Here is an 18,607-nt window from a genome sequence, read left to right on the forward strand (position 1 = left end):
TTTAATTGGACAAATATTTTTGCGTAGTGCCACCCCATGTTTCTCTGTGTTGGAATAATTGATGTTTTCCCTTATCCCCTTGGTGCTAAAGTAGTTTAGTCAAGCATTTAAATGGAAAGGCTTAATGAGCACTTGCAGTGGAAATTAATACATGCGTGCACTTGACAATTCAGTTGATTATAAAGGGTTTGATGAATCCAGGCTAGCATTTTCCCTCCATTTTCATAAGTATTCATTAATAAACCATAGGTTTATATTGGAAGAAAGCTAATATAAGATTTGGTCATGTCAATTTGAGTGACTTCCTAAAGTTTAATAGACTCTTGTGATTTTAAGTTGTATTTGGTTATAATACCAAAATCATTAGGAAGGTCAATCTGTGATTATAGCCTGTACTTTAAAAAAATAACCTTTCTTGTTATAACTTGGCATTTATTGTGTTGGAAAAGAAATCCCCAGTTTAAACATAAGAATGTTAAAATACTGATTGTACATTATGGTACATACTGGACCTTTGGTCCCAGGTTCGATTCTGGTCAAGGGCATGTACCTTGGTTGTGGGCACATCCCCAGTGGGGGGTGTGCAGGAGGCAGCTGATCGATGTTTCTCTCTCATCAATATTTCTAACTATCCCTCTCCCTTCCTTTCTGTAAAAAAAATCAATAAAATATATTTTAAAAAAAAGAAAGACAAAAAGACTGCTGATGGTGAAAAAAGACATGTTCAATAGCCTTAGATAAGGTGAAGGAGTGAGAATTGGAGATTGTTAATCTGTAGATAAGCACTTTATACAATAAGTGTGAAAGAGGGATTAAAGTCATTCATGTAGTTTCTAGGGTGGAAAAAATGTTCTAAAATCGGAGCAGCTGTCTGAACCAAGAATTCTGTGTCTCTAAAAATGTCCAAGCAAATGCTGGCTGGATACACAGCTGTTGGGAATGATTCAGTATTGGCAGGGAGGTGACTAGATCCATAGGATCCCTCACAATTTTATTTATCTATGAAGTAGAAAAAAATGGGAGAGAGTTTGAGAGGAATAAAAAGTGAAAATTATTTAAATAATTTTAGCTTGCTTGGGTACCTATACCAATTTTCACAGTTAGTACTATGTTATACACCACCCAGTAGTTACAATAGTAAAATGAGGTAAAGTGTGGCAAATAAAAATATGCAACCAAATATTTTTCCCATATGCTTTTTTCAGCATTATCTCCAGGTAAAATATACCAGAGCAGCCAGTTCATTTCTAAAAGGAAAACTATGTAGAAATTTTTTTGTCCTATAAGAGATGAAAGAGACACAATGAAATTTATCAATAAAAGCTTTAGAAATATCTGCACATACACATTTACATTCAAGTTGGTAACACGTGGTTTCACATTAGAGAACTCAAATATCAGACATGGTCATATATATGCTGTTTGGAATTTTTTTTTTTTTTTTTTATCTAGATACAGATCTTGATAGTGAATCTCTTGATGACAGGTGTGCAGCTAGTTTGTCCCGGAAGTCATGAAGATAATTATATTGCTGAAAAAAGTAAAGATGTATTGAAATACATTGTAGAAAACTACCTCCCAGAGTAGTCTCAATGCTGGTAGGAAACAGGAATCAGAAACATTTGCTAAAAACAATCCTACATCCTTTGGGATAAGTAAGCATTTATATTTCAATAAAGCTGCATAAAGTGAAAAACTGCTTCAAAAATCAGAAGGTAGCTTGAAACAGATGAATATTTTATAAACCTGTAAAAATCCTTTCTCCCTTTACTGGCAGGAGCAAATAAGATTTTAAAAAGGCAGTGAAGGCATTCTTTCTGTAAGTGTATTTTCCCCTGTGGGAGGGGGGTTTGGGTAAGTAGGGCAGAGAAGGACTTTCTAAAGCAATTAACTTTGGAATATTCAAGAAAACCTATTAATTTATAGAAGCCCTATTTTTTCACTTTTTGTGATGATATAATCCATTTGGAACAATTTTCATAGTAGATAATATCACAAATCATTAATCTTAACAAATAAGCACATTTTAAAAAGTTAATTTATTTGGAGTTTTAGTAGCTTCCTAGAGGATATTCTTACTCTGCCAATAATCTCATTCTCTTTCATTACTGAGGGGTTGAAATTGCATACTGCTAATGAGGAAAAGGCTGTTTGCCACAGAATGCTAAGGTGATAAATTGACAGCCCATACTAAGGTGGGCTTAATTCTCAAGATTAAAGATGTAAAAAGTGCATATATGTGTATAGCTACGTGTATTTTATTTTGTTTCAGAGAGAGACTTGAACATTTTGAATTTGAAGCCTCATTTGATCTTAACAAAGGAAGCTCTGTTTTCAGAACGTGTGCATGACCTTATTTGAGCACTGAGAGCCAGGCTGCTTGGGGAATTCATCAGTTGTAATAATTCACATTCATTACACTTGGTTAGACTTGCACCCTGGGAAGATGGACTGTCCAGCTCAGGGAACCACCTAAAAGCCAACATTCTTTAGTGCCTGCTCCTGCTTGAGCTTTACAGCGCTAAAATAAAGTGAAATCTGCAGAATCTTTTCAGCAACATGATTAATATATAATAACTTGAGGCCCGATGCACGAAATTCGTGCAAAAGTAGGCCTTCCTTTCCCCGGCTGCCGGCACTGGCTTCCCTCGCAGCTCTGGCTTCATCTGGAAGGTCATCTGGTCTAATTAGCATATTATGCTTTTTTTATTATAGATATCCTTGGGTGTTGCCACTGCAGTGCTTTTTAAGGTTAAGGGAAAAGTCAATGTGGAAAACGCCACTTTGATTATCTACAGTGAAAGATAATTAGCATTGCTTTACATTTTTTTGTATTATAGTCATTCATCTATCCTTATTAAGTGTTTGGGTGATATAAGATCTTCATTAGATCTTTTTTCAATAAAAATCTACCCAAGGAACTACATTTGGTTTTCATACTTATGTTACCAGTGGGTATTATTTACCAAGTTTATGGTAACCATCTTATTTTTCCAAGTGAGAGGATTCACTTCCAGAATTGGGGCAAAAACTAAACAGTTGTAGATCCTGAAGAGTAAACTGGGAAGTTCAAATTTTTTCACTATTTTTGCAATATTGTGAACTTTCTTAGACATCCAGGTTATATTTAAAACAATTAAAATATAAACAGGTGATAATATGAATAATAGAATGCTTTGGATTTTTATTGTCCTTTTCATAATATAGGGGTTCAGAACCAGCCACCCCAAGACGTATGTCAGTGGTACATGGGTTATTTTGAGCTAAAGGCAACTGAGACCCTGTGGGCTCAAGAGAAACTTCCGCCACCGCCTCTCCAACTATCTACTAGTAGAGGGATTTGAATTACAGCCTTGCTGATAATGAGTTATTACTGGAGATAACTCATCTATATGGCAGGGCAAATTAATTACTGAACATAAATTTGATTTTTTTCTTGTCAATATCTCATGTTGATTTAATTATTCAACCAGCCAAAAAGAACCAGAGGAGGGAAGGGGACATCTTTTCCTTTCCCCACAATGATGAATTACCCTGTGTTTCTAAAGGTCTGCCCCCCAATCACACCTGCACAAAAACAGTCCACCTCCGTACCTTTATGGTCTGTATTGCTCCAGATCCTCTTAGGTCTCTCAGGCTGTCTATGGCTTGTTGTGGTGATACTGTGTCAGACAGATATAGTAGGAGACAAGCGGCTACTAATAGAACATGATAGGAAAATAGTAAATTATTAACTAATTAATGGTAGGGTAGAGCATTTTATATTTCATTACACTTACTTTGGTACAGAACACTAAGTTTGGTGTAATTGTTCGAAATGAATTAAAAGACTGAGGCGTTAGTATGTGTTTTTTGACAGTTAAATTGTAATTTTAAATGATTGAATTAAAAGTTTAACACTGGCTTCATTCTTTTTTTCACATAGCTTTATTGAATTACTAGAGGCCCGATGCACAAAATTCGTGCAAGAGTAGGCATTCCTTTCCCTGGCTACCGGCACTGGCTTCCCTCCAGCACCCGGGACCCGGGCTTCCCTCGCAGCTCTGGCTTCGTCTGGAAGGACGCCCGGTCTAATTAGCATATTATGCTTTTATTATTATAGATAACTCATATATCATATAACTGTACAATTTAAAGTATATAAGTCAGTGGATTACAGTGTATTCAGATATGTGCAGCCATCACCAGTCAGTTGTATGACATTTTCACCACCTCAAAAAGAAACCCTGTACCCTTTTACCACCATCGCCCTACCACTCCATCACCCCAGCCCTAAACAACCAATAACCTACTTTCTGTCTCTATAGATTTGCCTATTCTATACATTTTTAATAAATGGAACAATATATGGTCTTTTGTGACTAGCTTCTTTCACTTAGCATAATGTGTTGAAGATTCATACATATTGTGGCATGTTCCTTTTTATGGATGCATACTTCATTTTTTGGATATACATTTTGTTTATTTTTCAATTGCTGGAAATTCAGGTTGTTTCAATTTTTTGGCTATTATGAATAATGCTGCTATAAACAATCACGTCTAAGTTTTTGTGTGGACATAACATTTTTATTTCTTTTGGGGTATATACCTAGGAGTGGAATTGCTGGGTCATGTGGTAACTCTGTGTTTAACTGAGGAATTGTTAGATTATTTTCCAAAGCAGCTGTACCATTTCACATTCCCATCAGCATTGTATAAAGGTTCCAGTTCCCCCACATCCTAACAAATGCTTATTTTCCATTTTTTAGAAAATAGCTATCCTAATGAGTATTAAATGGTATCGCATTGTGGCTTTTTTGTTTTGTTAATCTTTAGCAGAGGATATTTTTTCCATTTATTTATTTATTTTCCAGAGAGAGTGGAAGGGAGGGAGGGGAAGAGAGAGGCACATCGATTGGTTACCTCCCACAGGCGAGGATTACAATCAAGGTACGTGCCTTGATCAGGAATCGAACCCGTGATCCTTCTGTGGTGTTCGGGCCAATGCTGTAACCACTGAGCAACATTGGCCAGAGCTCATTGTGGCTATGTTTTGCATTTCCCTGATGACTAGTGATGCTGAACATTTTTTTAAATGTTTTTATTGATTTTTAGAGAGGAAGGGAGAGGGATAGAGAGAGATAGAAATATTGATGGAGAAATTTCGATTGTCTCCTGTACACCACCACTACTGGTGATCAAGCCTGAAAGCTGGGCATGTGCCCTGACCAGGAATCAAACCTGTGACCTCTTGGTTCCTGGGTCGATGCTCAACCACTGAGACACACCAGCCGGGCTGAACATCTTTTCATGTGCTTATTGGTCATTTGTATATTTTGTTTGGAGAAATATGTATTTAGATATTTTTCTCTTTTTAAAAAATTGGATTTTTTTTTTATTATCGAGTTGTATGAGTTCTTTATATATTCTAGTGAGTCCCTTATCAGATATATGGTTTGCAAATACTTTCCCCATAATGTCTTTTGATAGTGTTCTTTGAAACACAAAAGTTTTTAATTTCCATACTGTCCAATACTAGAAGGAATAAATGTTACTCCAGTGTGGTATTTCATTAAATGTTTTCTTCTCTAAAACATTTTTTTTTTAAGTTTAAAGTTAACATATGGTAATTAACTTTGCTTTTCATATTTATGTTACCAGTGGGTATTATTTAGAAGTTACTGTTGGTATCATAACACCTGCATACGGATAACATTAGAAAACAAAACAAAACACAAGAATGCAGGTGCTAAGACTTGTAAATTATGTTTTGCAGAATCCTCCAAAACAATGTTGAAAACACCTCTCGCCCCCACCTCAGCTTCCTAGGGAACACCACATTTAGGGCCTTAGATAAACTGATGGGTCTTAGCAGACTTATATTGTGTTTTGTTTCATTTTCATACAGTGAGCATATGCCCCAGACAGAGGAGTTTGCATACTTAAAGTTAAAAAAACACTGAATAATGAAAATATATTTCTTACCAAGACAAGATCTCCCAATTCCTCCATAACAGCTGAAAGGGAAGTACAGTTTTAAAATTTATATATTTTCATTCCATCCCAACAATTACAACTAAAGACTTGTTGTTCCTGCCATCTATTTTTAACTTTAATGCCCAGCACAGTGCCTTGCAAACCATGATTAATAAGTATTTTTGAGTTGATGAAGAGCAAAGTGCTTATTTATATGATGAAGAGCAGTTATTCTAAACACTTCTAAGGGTCAAGTAGGCAAGGTATTTTTAGTGACCTCTTTAAACTCCAGGATCTACATCTGAGAAGTGGAACTTGTTACTAAATATGGTAGAAATCAGACTATTTTACCAACTGCCACTTGGATTGTCTTCCTCTGAATAAAACCTTAGTGGTTACGGGACAAGTGCTGTCTGTATAATAACTCTTCATTTCCCTTAGAAGAGTACAGAGGTAGCATACCATAGAAGTTTAGAGCATGGACTCTGGAGCCCCACTGCCTGGGTTGACTCTAGATCTATATTTATTAGATGCTTGAACCTAAGCAAATTACTTAGCTTCTCTGGGCCTCAGCCTTTTCACCTATAAGATGGTGACAGCAATAGTACCTACTTCATAGGGAGGACTAAATGAGGTAACATCTATAAAGGGCTTGGCACAGAGTAAGAAGTAAATTAATGTTAGCGCTATAAAGATATTAGCAATTCTGCATAACTGATCTCGGAAAAATGAAGATTAACCTTGAACAACAAAATCATTTTAATCATTTTCAAAGACCCTAAAAAATGTATTACACACTTCCTAACTTTCTTAGAGCATACACTGAACCTAATTGGGTGATCACTCATCCTGAACATCAATTACTGTAGTGTATTGTAGATGAAGCTGTACATACATGTCCCCGGATAGGATGTGAGGCAGAGGACCAGACAGGCACTGACCTCTAGAGCAGTGGTCGGCAAACTGCGGCTCGTGAGCCACATGCGGCTCTTTGGCCCCTTGAGTGTGGCTCTTCCACAAAATACCACATGCAGGCGTGCACGTACAGTGCAATTGAAACTTCGTGGCCCATGCGCAGAAGTCGGTATTTTGTGGCAGTGCCACACTCAAGGGGCCAAAGAGCCGCATGTGGCTCGCGAGCCGCAGTTTGCCAACCACTGCAGAGAATTCATGAACTGGCTTTCTACTCAGTGTCCCAGATGTAGGCCTGTTTCAGAGATGAGGATCCACCGCAGAAAGGTAGATAGAGCACTGCAGTGGCTTTCTGCAAGATGACTACTACTTTACACCTCTTGCTACTCCTATCTTTCCTCCTCTGTCTGATTGGTTGATTGATTCCTACTCATCCTTCAAAACCAAGCTCCAATTTTATTCCCTGAAATGCCTTGCACTCCCACGGAAACTATCTCTGTCCTGGGTGCTGCCTCATACACACCTTGTGTGAGTTTTGCACTCACATGGTAGCAATGTTAGCTGTGGATTCCTTGAGGGTAGGGGCAGTGCTTCAGTGTGTGTTTTGTATTCAGTTTGGGACACAGTATGTGTTTTGGGTTGAATTGTGTCCCCAAAAAGATATGTTGAAGTCCTGATCCCTAGTGCTGTGAATGTGACCTTATTTGGAAACAGTCTTTGTAGATGTACTAGTAATCAAGTTAAGATGAGATCATTAGGGTGGGCCCTAATCCAATCTGACAGGTGTCCTTATAGAAGAAAATACCATATGAAGGCACAAACACACGGGGACAATCATGTCATGACTGAGGCAGAGATTGGAGTGATGCAGCTGCAGGCCAAGGAATGCCTGGGATTGCCGGCCACCACCAGAAGCTTAGGGAGAGGCAAGGAAAGACTCTTGTCTCAGAGGGAGTATGGCTGTTGGTGTTGATTTTGGGCTGCTAGCCTCCAGAACTGGGAGAGAATAAATTTCTGTTGTTTTAAGCTATCCAGTCTGTGGTACTTTGTTACAACAGCCCTCGGAAATGGTATATCATGGTAGGCAAGCAGTGTTCACTGACTTTATAAAGGAATGAAATGTCCAGGGAGAACTAGTGAGACAGTGAAAAAATGTACCAGACCCTGTTTCAGAGGGATAAACTCTAGAGCTGTATGGTCATCTGGGCACTCAAAGATGGCAGAATGGAGAGAAAATTGTCTTTGTCCCAACAGTAGTTACTCAAGGACACCTTGAAAGCTCTGGGACAATGAAAACTTCCAGTCTTCAGATGATTTGTGGGAGCCTGAAGCATTTAACATATGTAAGGCTGCCCACGCATCTTTCCATCCTCTCTGTATTCTGTTCAAACTTCAGAGTATTTGTTTTGCTAGAACCTATTAGAGTGGATTTTGTTAAGCTTCACTAATCTGAGCTAGTTTGATCTCTGGAAACTTTCCGGTAAATCTTTCAAAAATTTACTTGAAAAAACGCCAAAAGAAAAAAAAAAAATTTACTTGAAAAAAAAAATCTCAGAATTCGTTTGAAAAAAAGGGTCCAAAAATTGGAAAATGTTTTTCACTAGCTACATCTAATTATCTAATGAATTTTAGGCTCAGAATATTTAGCAAAGACAACTATTTATTCTAAAATTTTGCTTTTATAATTAGTAAAGCAGTTAGTAATTGCTTACAGTGAGAGACGATGCTTTTCTCTAGAGTAAGTTTGCAAACTGTAGGATGGCTTCTAGTTCTTTATTCCCTATTAATTCTCTGTTTGTCAGAGTTCAGTTTGGCCACAAACAGGTGTGTGCCCTCAAAGACCCTGCACTACTGTGCTTTGCCTTCAGAACAGGAACGGTTGCATGAGGCCCCTGAGCTCTAGGTCAAGGAAGAGAAGTTGACTGGGCTTGCCCTTTTCCTAGGTCAGCGATTCTCAGCCTGTGGGTCGAGACCCCTTTGGTGGTCGAACGACCCTTTCACAGGGGTCGCCCAAGACCATCCTGCATATCAGATATTTACATTACGATTCATAACAGTAGCAACATTACAGTTATGAAGTAGCAACGAAAATAATTTTATGGTTGGGTCACAACATGAGGAACTATATTTAAAGGGCCAGAAGGTTGAGAACCACTGTCCTAGGTGGTCTAAGACTACTCGGTTATTTCGGTTAGTCTGCATAATTTCTAACTCAATGCAATGAATTCAGGGACTTTAGGGCTTTTGAGGTGTTAGAGTATTTAATATTCTATCTTGTTTCAGAAAGGATTAAGCAGCTTATTAGGCTGCAGAAAGTATCATGTGCTCAGAGAAGGACGGGTTTGCTCCCTGTGGCTGGCCCTCTGCTGTGTCTCACTTCTGGCAGAGTGTCTGCTCTTCTTATCCACAGCGCCACTTCTCTTCTTCCTTTCTGCAAGCTACTTTTTTCTTCTCTCCTCTTTTTTTCTTAGCCTATTTTATTTTATTTTAAGCTTTCATATCAGCAGCTTGTGTATAGCCATTTGACAAACAGTGAGAGTTTCTCTTTCATACTGGTAGCAAATTCACATAATCAAATATAATTTTCAAGTCATATTTTTAAGAGTACCAGCACAACACCTGGTACAGAGCGAGCACTCAGAAATTTGCTTTTATTACTTTTGAAGAGTTAAGGACAATAAAAGAGTAGATTGCTTAGGATTATTTCTTTACTGCTGATTTTAAAAAAATTGATTTTCTTGCTGTTGGAAGCAACTGAAAGGCTGATCAATAAGTTAATACAAAAATAATGCACATTCTTTTTTTGGGAGGGAGGGTCCTAAAATTGTAAGTAAAGATCTAAGACAAAAGGAAAGAAAAGAAAAGCCTGTAATCCTATTCTAGAAATTTCAAAATCTACTCTTTTATTGTACTTATTCTTCAAAAGTAATAAAAGCAAATTTCTGAGTACTTGCTCTGTACTAGCTATTGTGCTGGTACTTTTCATGCATTCTTTCTTTTTAATCCTCACAACAAAACAGAAGGTAAGTAATAACTGAATAAAGATGCAGTAATTGGAGAAGTCATTCTGACTGGGACATTTCTCATGTAATATATGGAGAAAAGGAGAACTTACTGTATTAAGGTTTTTCGGTTATTTTTAAGGCAGATTGCAAGCGCCTCCATTATTTCACAGCAGTTGGCTATGTCGGGAGTCCCTCCATCTGGGATTGGATGATGATGAGTAGTAATTCCATACTGTTGGTAGAAGTTCAGAAGGTTTGGGACTCTATATTTTGATAGTTCCCCTCTGGTGCAGAAAACAAATATGTCTTGTATGCCATAGTTCTTTAGTTCTTCTGCCAATAGACCAAAATACACAGACACACACCATATGGAGTTAACATTTCTTTTTTTAAAGGTATTAATATTATTTTAAAAAAGTGTTTTTATTGATTTTTTGAGAGAATCATGGATGTAAGAGAGAAACATTGATTAGTTGCCTGCTGCACCTCCCCACCCCCGCCCCCACTGGGATGGAGCCCACAACCTGGGCACGCACCACCAGCAATCTTTCGGTGCACAGGATGATGCCCAACCAACGGAGCCACACCGGCCATGTAACTGGAGTTACATTTCTTAAGCTAAACTAAGTAAATAATAAATGATAATCTATAAATTTGAAGTGCTTACTGATAATCTAAAAACAATATTGATCTGTCTTCAAACTAGGGTAAAAATTAAGTCACTATCCATAAAATGGGATTTACTGAAACATCTGCAATAAAAGGTGGTTAAAACTAAATCAGACTTTATAACTCAAAATGCTTTTTACTGAATTTAAAAATGAGTCAATTATATTTTTGTTTTTGACATTTTTTACAGTATATGTTTAAAAATAAATTTAATATTTCAAAATAAACTCTTGAGAAAGTATGATAGCACTTTTTTTTTTCTGTTTTCTTCTCACAAAACCAACCATGTTTGCTGCTTTCACCGATCTGTTGTTTTGTTTTACCCCAAGCATTGTATATAAAGTCTCCAGCATGGCCATGGTGCCAGAGCTCTTGTATTCTCCCTTATACTCATACTGTACTACACCTCATGGATTTAATTTATGGACTAGGTCTTTAGGAAATAAAACACTAACTATACTAGAGTTATGCAATTTAGCTACTTTCACTATAATGAATATGAACCAAGCAATACTACCATAGGCCATTCTATACACCAGAACTTTCTTATGGCAATATCTAATTCTGGCTGATCTGAGCCTCTTCTCCCTCCCCGCCTCCTAAATGCAAGGATACTTAGCTATTTAAGTACAAAGTGCCTTTGATCATGAACCTCTAAGTAAATAACAAATGATAATCTATAAATCTATTGCACTTGAAATGTGTCTAGTCCAAATTGAGATGCTTTCTAAGTGTAAAATACATATCTAATTTCAAAGATTAAATACAAAAAAAACCTATCTCATGAATAATTTGTTTTATAATAAAAACCCATTGAAATGATACTATTTAGGTTATATTAGGTTAAGTAAGATATATTATTATGTTAATTTCACCTTTTTTTTTTTAATGTGACAACTAGAAAATGTGAAGTTACATATATGATCTCTACTTGTGGTTCCCATTATATTTCTATGGACAGTGGCGCTCTAGATATTACTGCTATATTTTTATACTTCTAAAAAGATTTAACCTATCATTAACACACCTAATTATTTTTAAGAGGAAGTAATTTTCTATTTGCCTCTTGTACACATTGGGTAATTTCAATTATACAGTGATTTTCAAAATTCCCTGGAAAGGACTTTGAGGAGGGACCACAGGGACTGCCACTAGGAGATTCTAGGTCTCTATCAAACATTGTCATTTTTTAAAAATATTGAATTGCATTGAAAAACAAAAGGTGTGGTAAGATATTGGAAACCCCTTTTATAGAAGATACTAAATAAATAGGGCTTTCCAAAATGTGCAAGGTCGGATCTTGAACCAGTGATTTACATTAAATGTTCTCCAAATGGAAATTTCCTACCATGGTGGGTGTCTCTAACTCAGAAAATTTTTACAAATATTACAAGGGTCAACTAACCTATTAGCCTCTTTAAGTCTTTTTTTGGTAGGTAAGGAATAAATTAAAGAAAGTACATCAGCAAATTCATATTCTAAAACAACAAGAAAAAAAAAAGATTAAAAAAGTCTATACTGGTCAGAATCAAGTAATAACACATTTTTATTTTGATGTGTTATAAGGACATTGGTAAGACTAGTAGCCTTGAAATATTCCAGGCCAACTAGAATAAAATATTTTGAAAATCTGAGTTTTTTAGTATCATGCAATATGTAAATTTCAAATTGGGGTAGATATTCATGAGATTATCAGACTTGAGGCTATAGTGGTCTGAACATCCTTGACCATGTGAAGATCAGACCTCGCTCCATCTTTCCCACCGAGATGCTGGCTCCCTAAATTATCTATGTGGGATGGACAATTTCACTACCACCTCTGGGTTCCCAGCTCAGGCTTACTTTCCACTACCACAGTCAAATCTGTAAAGAACAGCATTCAAAAATCTACGCAATGTCAGTTTTCTATTTACATACTTTTCTCCCTCCAACTTATACATTCTAAACCCAAAGGCAGTTTCTATGTATTTATTTTAGTGAGTGATGAGTTTTCTGTACCCTTCAAAAATACCTCTTTACATATTAGAATAAGTGTGTGGTTTGAAATTTTATGAAATATCAGTCATTTATTTGGTATATTGAGAAGAGACTACAGTTTTTCTTTCTGACAAAGATTGTTATTTAAAAAGAAACGATTAACATGGTTGTTTCCTATTCACCTACCTGTATCTTTTTGGATATTTCTTCTAATATCTTTAAATTTACAACCTATAAGTAGTGATAAAACAAGTGAAAAAGTCAGTTTTTGGTCATATATAACAAGTGTATTTTAACATAATATAGCTACTTAGAAAGACATTCCACATGATCATTAATATTCTTCAATTCCATTTTGAATGTAAATTTCAATTTCTTATATTCTTAGGAATAGAACCCAGAGATTTATAGATCCCAGCTGAAGGAACTCCTAATGCGAGGATTATTTCTTCTATGTTCTTTTGGTAGTAAGTACCTAGCTATAGTCCCCAGCCTCACATTGTACCCCAGGGTTTACATTTTATTAAGATAGAAAAGTCAGAAATGTAAAACTGTGAATGTGGATCTGCAAGGGTGGAAGAGTGTACCTATGTTCCTTTACCTATGGTCCAACATAAGGGCTGCCAAAAGTGAGTGTCCATGCTGATGGCCAATTCTCCTATTACTCAGTACGGAGAATAATGTGTTAGCTGACCAAAAACAAAAAAGTAAACAAAAACCTAAAAAAGAAAAAACCCCACCTTTAAATATATCAGCAAGAAGCCAACGGTAGTGTTACCTACCTGGAAGAGCACATAAACCCAGAAACTGAGAACAATTCACTCGTGACAGGGGCAGCCTGAAAAGATAAAACTTTATCAAGTATAGTTCAGTCTTTAAAAAGTTATAAATGAAAATTCAATTTAGTAAACGTGTGTGCTTGCCACTAAACAAGAGTGTTTTAAAGGTCTATAGTAGTCACAAAACAAAAATTCGTAGTTAAATATCAATGCATTGGTCACAAAAAGGCCTAGAAAAAACTGGAAGTTTTGAAACGGAGACTTATCATTTGCTTTGTTACAATTTAAGTCCTAAAAAGTGGCAAGTTAAACTTACCTTAAAGATAATGCCTAGAATGCCGACACCTAGCATAAAGCGTTAAGTTACCCTGAGATATGTTGTCTTAGTAACCTTCAGAAATAAGCTGGAAAATGGCCATCTGACAATATCATCCGTAGCATTCAGTCTACATTACTATTTTAAGATTCCTTTGTAGGACCTCCTTAAACAGATATCATTTCAAATGATAAAAAAAATCACAAGCCACCCATTCTTTGTAGTAATGGATTTTGGATAAAATGAAATAATTTCAAGAAACCATATTCCCAGTTTGCAGTACTTGGGGGCAACGGGGCAGAGGCTTACCTTATTTGTAAGACAGAAAATGAGTGTAGAGGAAAACAGGGGACAACGTATAAATACCACTTGACTTTGAAAATTAGATGAATTTTTGAGTTTAAAAGGGAGTTTGGAAAGGGCAATGAAAGATAATTGCTATTTGATGGCAGAACAAAAAACTTTAAAGATAACACTTTTACTCTTTTTCTCTTCCTATAGTAGGGAATGGCTTTCTTTCTTTTTCTTTAAAAAATGAAAAAAAATGTATTGATTTTAGATAGGAGAGAGAGAGAGAGAGAGAGAAAGAGAGAGAGAGAGAGAGAGAGAGAGAGAGAGAGAGAGAGAAGAGAGAGACACTGACTTGTTGTCCCACTTATTTATAAACTCATTGATTGATTCTTGTATGTGCCCTGTCCGGGGATGGAACCCACAATCTTGGTGTATCAGGAGGATACTCTAACCAGTAGTCGGCAAACTCATTAGTCAACAAAGCCAAATATCAACAGTACAACGATTAAAATTTCTTTTGAGAGCCAAATTTTTTAAACTTAAACTATATAGGTAGGTACACTGTTATTAACTTAATTAGGGTACTCCAAAGGCTTAGGAAGAGGCACACTCAAGGGGCCAAAGAGCCGCATGCGGCTCGCGAGCCGAAGTTTGTCGACCACGGCTCCAACCAATTGAGCTATTTGGCCAGGGTGGGAATAGCTTTCTTAAAGAAATAGATGATTATATTTACAGGCAAGAAAGAAAGCATTTAATTGCTGGGTGTAGAGAACCTGGTATAACCATAAGTCACTGCCAAGATTTGGAAGTTGGTTTTCTATAGAAACATCTGTATTTGTTATTGTATCTATGGCAATTGGCTTTTAATGTTAAATGATCTGCTGATAGATGCATTACTGTGGCAAGTAGTTCTAGGATTTGACTACATAATAAATGATTAAATATCTTACCCTGTATGGTACATTGTTCTTTTGTCATAAAAGAATAAGTAGGTTTTGGAACTAAATGGGAGATCATTCCAATCGGATCTCAACTCCTTACTTACTTGTTTCTATATTGGTTTTCACAGTGTATAAAGGACACACCCCACCTGCAAAAAAGCCTAATTCTATCATAGATAGTAAATAAATCATGGAGTTAGACAATCTCGTAAAAATTGTAATTATAATCAGTGGGAGAGAATAATGAAATACTTTTAATATGTGGACTTCCTGCTATGAAGATTATGATGTACATATCAAATATTTTAGCTCATAATTGATCAGAAATGTTAACATACCATGATATCTGAATTGGAGTCTGTTCATCTTCAATAGGCTCTTCATCTGACGAGTCAAACTCACTTGTCTGCAATGAAATAGGCTTCAAAAGAAATTAGTTATGTTAAATAACTAAAGAATATTTACATATCATCTTAGTATAACTGATCTTTGCTTAAACACACACTGAATGCATATTTGCAATTTATCCAATCTGGAATGCCAGAGAGATTAGCAGTAACAATAATAAATTACTGTGATTCACCATACTATTAATAATTACAGCACGCTGCAGTAGAGTTGGATTGGGAATCAAGAAACCCGGCTTCTGGTGTTGGCTCTACCACTTAGTGTATAAGTGATGTCATTTAAATCTGGATCTCAGTTTTTCACAACTATAAAGTGAGATTTATTCACTCATTCACAGACATTTCTTGGACCCCTTCCTTTGCCAAGTTCTGGAGACCAAAGATCCATAAAATAAACAGCCTACCTTCAGTATAGTTGGGAACACAGATGTGTGCACAGATTACAGAAGATTTTAAATGCTAACATGGAAGCATAATCTATGCGTTTTGGAGCAGAAAGGGAGTGAATAACTGCTTTGGAAGCTGGAGAAAGCTTCACAGAGGAGATGCATTAACTGGGTTTTGAGGGGTGAGCAGGAGGTTTCGGGCAGAGAGGGAAGAAGTTAAGGCTATTAGGACAAACGGAGAAAGAGCTTGTGCATTTGGAAACAGATCCGAGCAGAGGAGATGAAGCTAGAGATGTTTTACCTACCCCATTTATGAAAAAATAACCCCCACACAGCCTAGCAGTTTGAATGAGAGAGTTTAGGTGGAATAACCTGCTCTCAACTTTGAAAGATTGAGGTGGACTCTGTATGCTGACCTAAGGAGTTGGAACTCAATCCTGTAGGCATCATTTCTACCAGGGGTCCTCAAACTACGGCCCGCGGGCCACATGCAAATACAAAAATTGTATTTGTTCCCGTTTTGTTTTTTTACTTCAAAATAAGATATGTGCAGTGTGCATAGGAATTTGTTCATAGTTTTTTTTTTTTAAACTACAGTCCGGCCCTCCAACGGTCTGACAGACAGTGAACTGGCCCCCTGTTTAAAAAGTTTGAGGACCCCTGCTAGGCTGTTGGGAGTTGTACAGCACCAATAAGAACACACCTTTCTTCTAATCCTTACTTGGAAACGACTGAGAGATAAACCACAGGAAAGGCAAGTGGAGATCAATCTGTCGGTTTTATTCCTGGGTGTCACATGGCTGTGAAGCAGTGGTCGGTGGGCTTGTCAAATCTGCACTCCAGAATTGGATTCGTCCGCCCGCAGGCAGCCGAGGACCACCCAGGGCTCCCCTGTGGCAGAAAGCACTTCCGAATGTACCCTCTGCAGAGGGAAGGGACCCGGGGGTTGAGCGACCCGTGTCCAGCTCCTCCCACACCTCTGGGGGCAAGTGGAGGAGGAGGCCAGCTGATGTCCCAGCACACGGCGACCTGGGGGCCAGTAAGTGTACCTACCTAATGCCCTCGCCAGCTCCGACGCTACCTTCTCTACCGGTCTTGTTTGTTACAAGACGACATGATTGCCACGTCAGGCTGTGGGTTTGAGGTGCCTAGGACCTATCCGTATTAGTATTAAATACTCGGCTCAAAGGAAGGCCCGGCAGTAAGCTGTCAACCCGAGAGGTAGAGGATGGGAGTCAGGTGGCCTTCAGCTTCTTGCATTGATCTGTTTTTCCCTTTTTCCCCTCTTAAAAAGCAGTTTTGATGATTCAAGACTTTCAATCTGTGTGGCCCACTCCGGCAATCCTTCTCAGACAGATTTACAGCTCCGGACACAGGTGCACGCTTCTGGCTCCCCCAGACCCAGGGACTCGGAACCTCAGGGAGAGGCACGCAGTGTGCCGGGGGGTCCCGGGGGATGGTGACAGCGGTGACAACACCCGCGAGCGGGGATTGGCAGTCGTCTTCCACGGAATTTCCCTCGTCCACGGGGAGGACAGCCCCCCAGGGGGCACAGGCAGCCGCTACATCTTTTGGGGCCGGGGTATGCGGCAGACAGAGACGCTTAAGCTCTCGATTGCCTCAGTTTCCTCAGGAAAACGGGCATGGCTGTCGCGAGACTTCGAAGACCCCGCAGGCGACAGCACAGCCCTCACCCGGCGCACGTCTTCCCCTCGTCCCGCCGGCCCACTTCTCTCAGCCATCGCTCTCGCGGGCCCCGGGAAGCGCCACCTCCCTCCCAAAACGGTTACTGCGCGAGTCGGCATGCCACCAGACCAGGCTGTCCAGGGCCCCAAGCACTGGAGAGCAGAAGGAAACCGAGATCCGGAATAGACTGACAGCGCTCACACAGGAAGTGGGAGAGCCCACACCAGAGGCCAGGGCCGCTTCCGACCCTGAGGCTTCGTTCCTCCGAGCCTCGGCCCGACTCACCGGCTTCATTGCGGGCCGCCCCACGTCGCGACCGGCCACCGTCTCCCTTCAGCCGCACCAGGGTCTCACCCCGCGCCGAGCCCGCCCCTCCGCTCAGCTCATTGGTACATCCCTTTGTGAGGTGGGGCGCGGTGTCTTCTAGGAACCAATCACGCCCTCTCCCTGCTTCTGACTCCGCCCCCAGGCGCCCTGGCTAGGCCTCTGACCGCTCATTGGCTCCTAGGTGGCCTTTGAAAGACGCGCGGGAGGCTGGCCCTGTTGAACTTTGATTGGCTGGCCGGGCGCCCCCTCCCGCCAGTTAGGAGGACGGAGGTGGCGGGGAACTAGGAGGAGCGGAAGCGTTTAGGCAGCCCCCGCGCTTTGGCAATGCTGGGAAGCCAAGCTTCCTCGTGGCAGGGTTTGGAAGTGGTATCAGGGTAGGAAATTTTGTTTGTTTTCTTTAAAAAAAAATTGTATTAGGGCATGGGAAGAGTGGGGGAGGCACTGCCCTGAAGCATCTTATGAAAACACTACATCCCAGTGGTTCTCAACCTTCCTAATGCCGCGACCCTTTAATACAGTTCCTCATGTTGTGGTGACCCCCAATTTCATTGTTACAAATTGAACATAATTAAAGCATAGTGCTTAATCACAAAAACAATATGTAATTATACATGTGTTTTCTGATGGTCTTAGGCGACCCCTGTGAAAGGCTCGTTCGACCCCCAAAGGGGTCGCGACCCACAGGTTGAGAACCGCTGCCATAGACTTTATATTTATGGCCATATCTAGTCATCCAAATACCATGGAGATAGCTAAAAATACAGAATATAAAGATACACTGTATGTGTGATATTTCATGTTCTTTGCCATTACAGGATCTAGACAGGTTAGGGTGTAGCTCAACCTTCCTGTTCACTAAATATGAATGAAATAATATTGTGTGAAGGGAAGATAAAAAGTCTCCAGATGGTTCCAAGCACCAATGTTTCTTACATAATCAGTTACAATCTTTCAGA

General features: G+C 38.9%; 1 protein-coding gene across 2 annotated transcripts; it reads right to left on the reverse strand.

Moving 5' to 3' along the window:
- Nucleotides 1-1,273: 1,273 nt before the first annotated feature.
- On the reverse strand, nucleotides 1,274-17,691 carry CDKN3 (cyclin dependent kinase inhibitor 3). 2 transcript variants are annotated; one of them, XM_070419462.1, is made up of 8 exons: nucleotides 17,610-17,691; nucleotides 15,184-15,266; nucleotides 13,301-13,356; nucleotides 12,705-12,749; nucleotides 9,983-10,205; nucleotides 5,965-5,996; nucleotides 3,595-3,698; nucleotides 1,275-1,531 (listed from the first exon to the last, which is right to left on the reverse strand). In XM_070419462.1, exons 1-8 carry the CDS (start codon nucleotides 17,616-17,618, stop codon nucleotides 1,445-1,447), a joined length of 639 nt encoding a protein of 212 aa, XP_070275563.1. In that variant the 5' UTR covers nucleotides 17,619-17,691; the 3' UTR covers nucleotides 1,275-1,444. The 2 variants fall into 2 exon arrangements, with proteins under 2 accessions (XP_070275571.1, XP_070275563.1); XM_070419470.1 differs by lacking the exons at nucleotides 13,301-13,356; nucleotides 15,184-15,266; nucleotides 17,610-17,691 and adding an exon at nucleotides 13,120-13,194 and having other exon boundaries at nucleotides 1,274-1,531.
- Nucleotides 17,692-18,607: the final 916 nt, after the last annotated feature.

This window comes from Myotis yumanensis, unplaced genomic scaffold, assembly GCF_028538775.1.
Source record: "Myotis yumanensis isolate MYYU_CA2020_CCGP unplaced genomic scaffold, mMyoYum1.0.hap1 SCAF_1, whole genome shotgun sequence".
Taxonomy (NCBI): Eukaryota; Metazoa; Chordata; class Mammalia; order Chiroptera; family Vespertilionidae; genus Myotis; species Myotis yumanensis.

What these genes read in the sequence shown, in the direction of transcription:
- CDKN3 (XM_070419462.1), bottom strand. An exon ending in ACTCCAATTCAGATATCATG is followed by an intron (nt 13,357 to 15,183) that starts GTATGTTAACAT and finishes TTATCTTTTCAG; the next exon opens with GCTGCCCCTGTCACGAGTGA. An exon ending in AAATATCCAAAAAGATACAG is followed by an intron (nt 10,206 to 12,704) that starts GTAGGTGAATAG and finishes GTCTATTGGCAG; the next exon opens with AAGAACTAAAGAACTATGGC.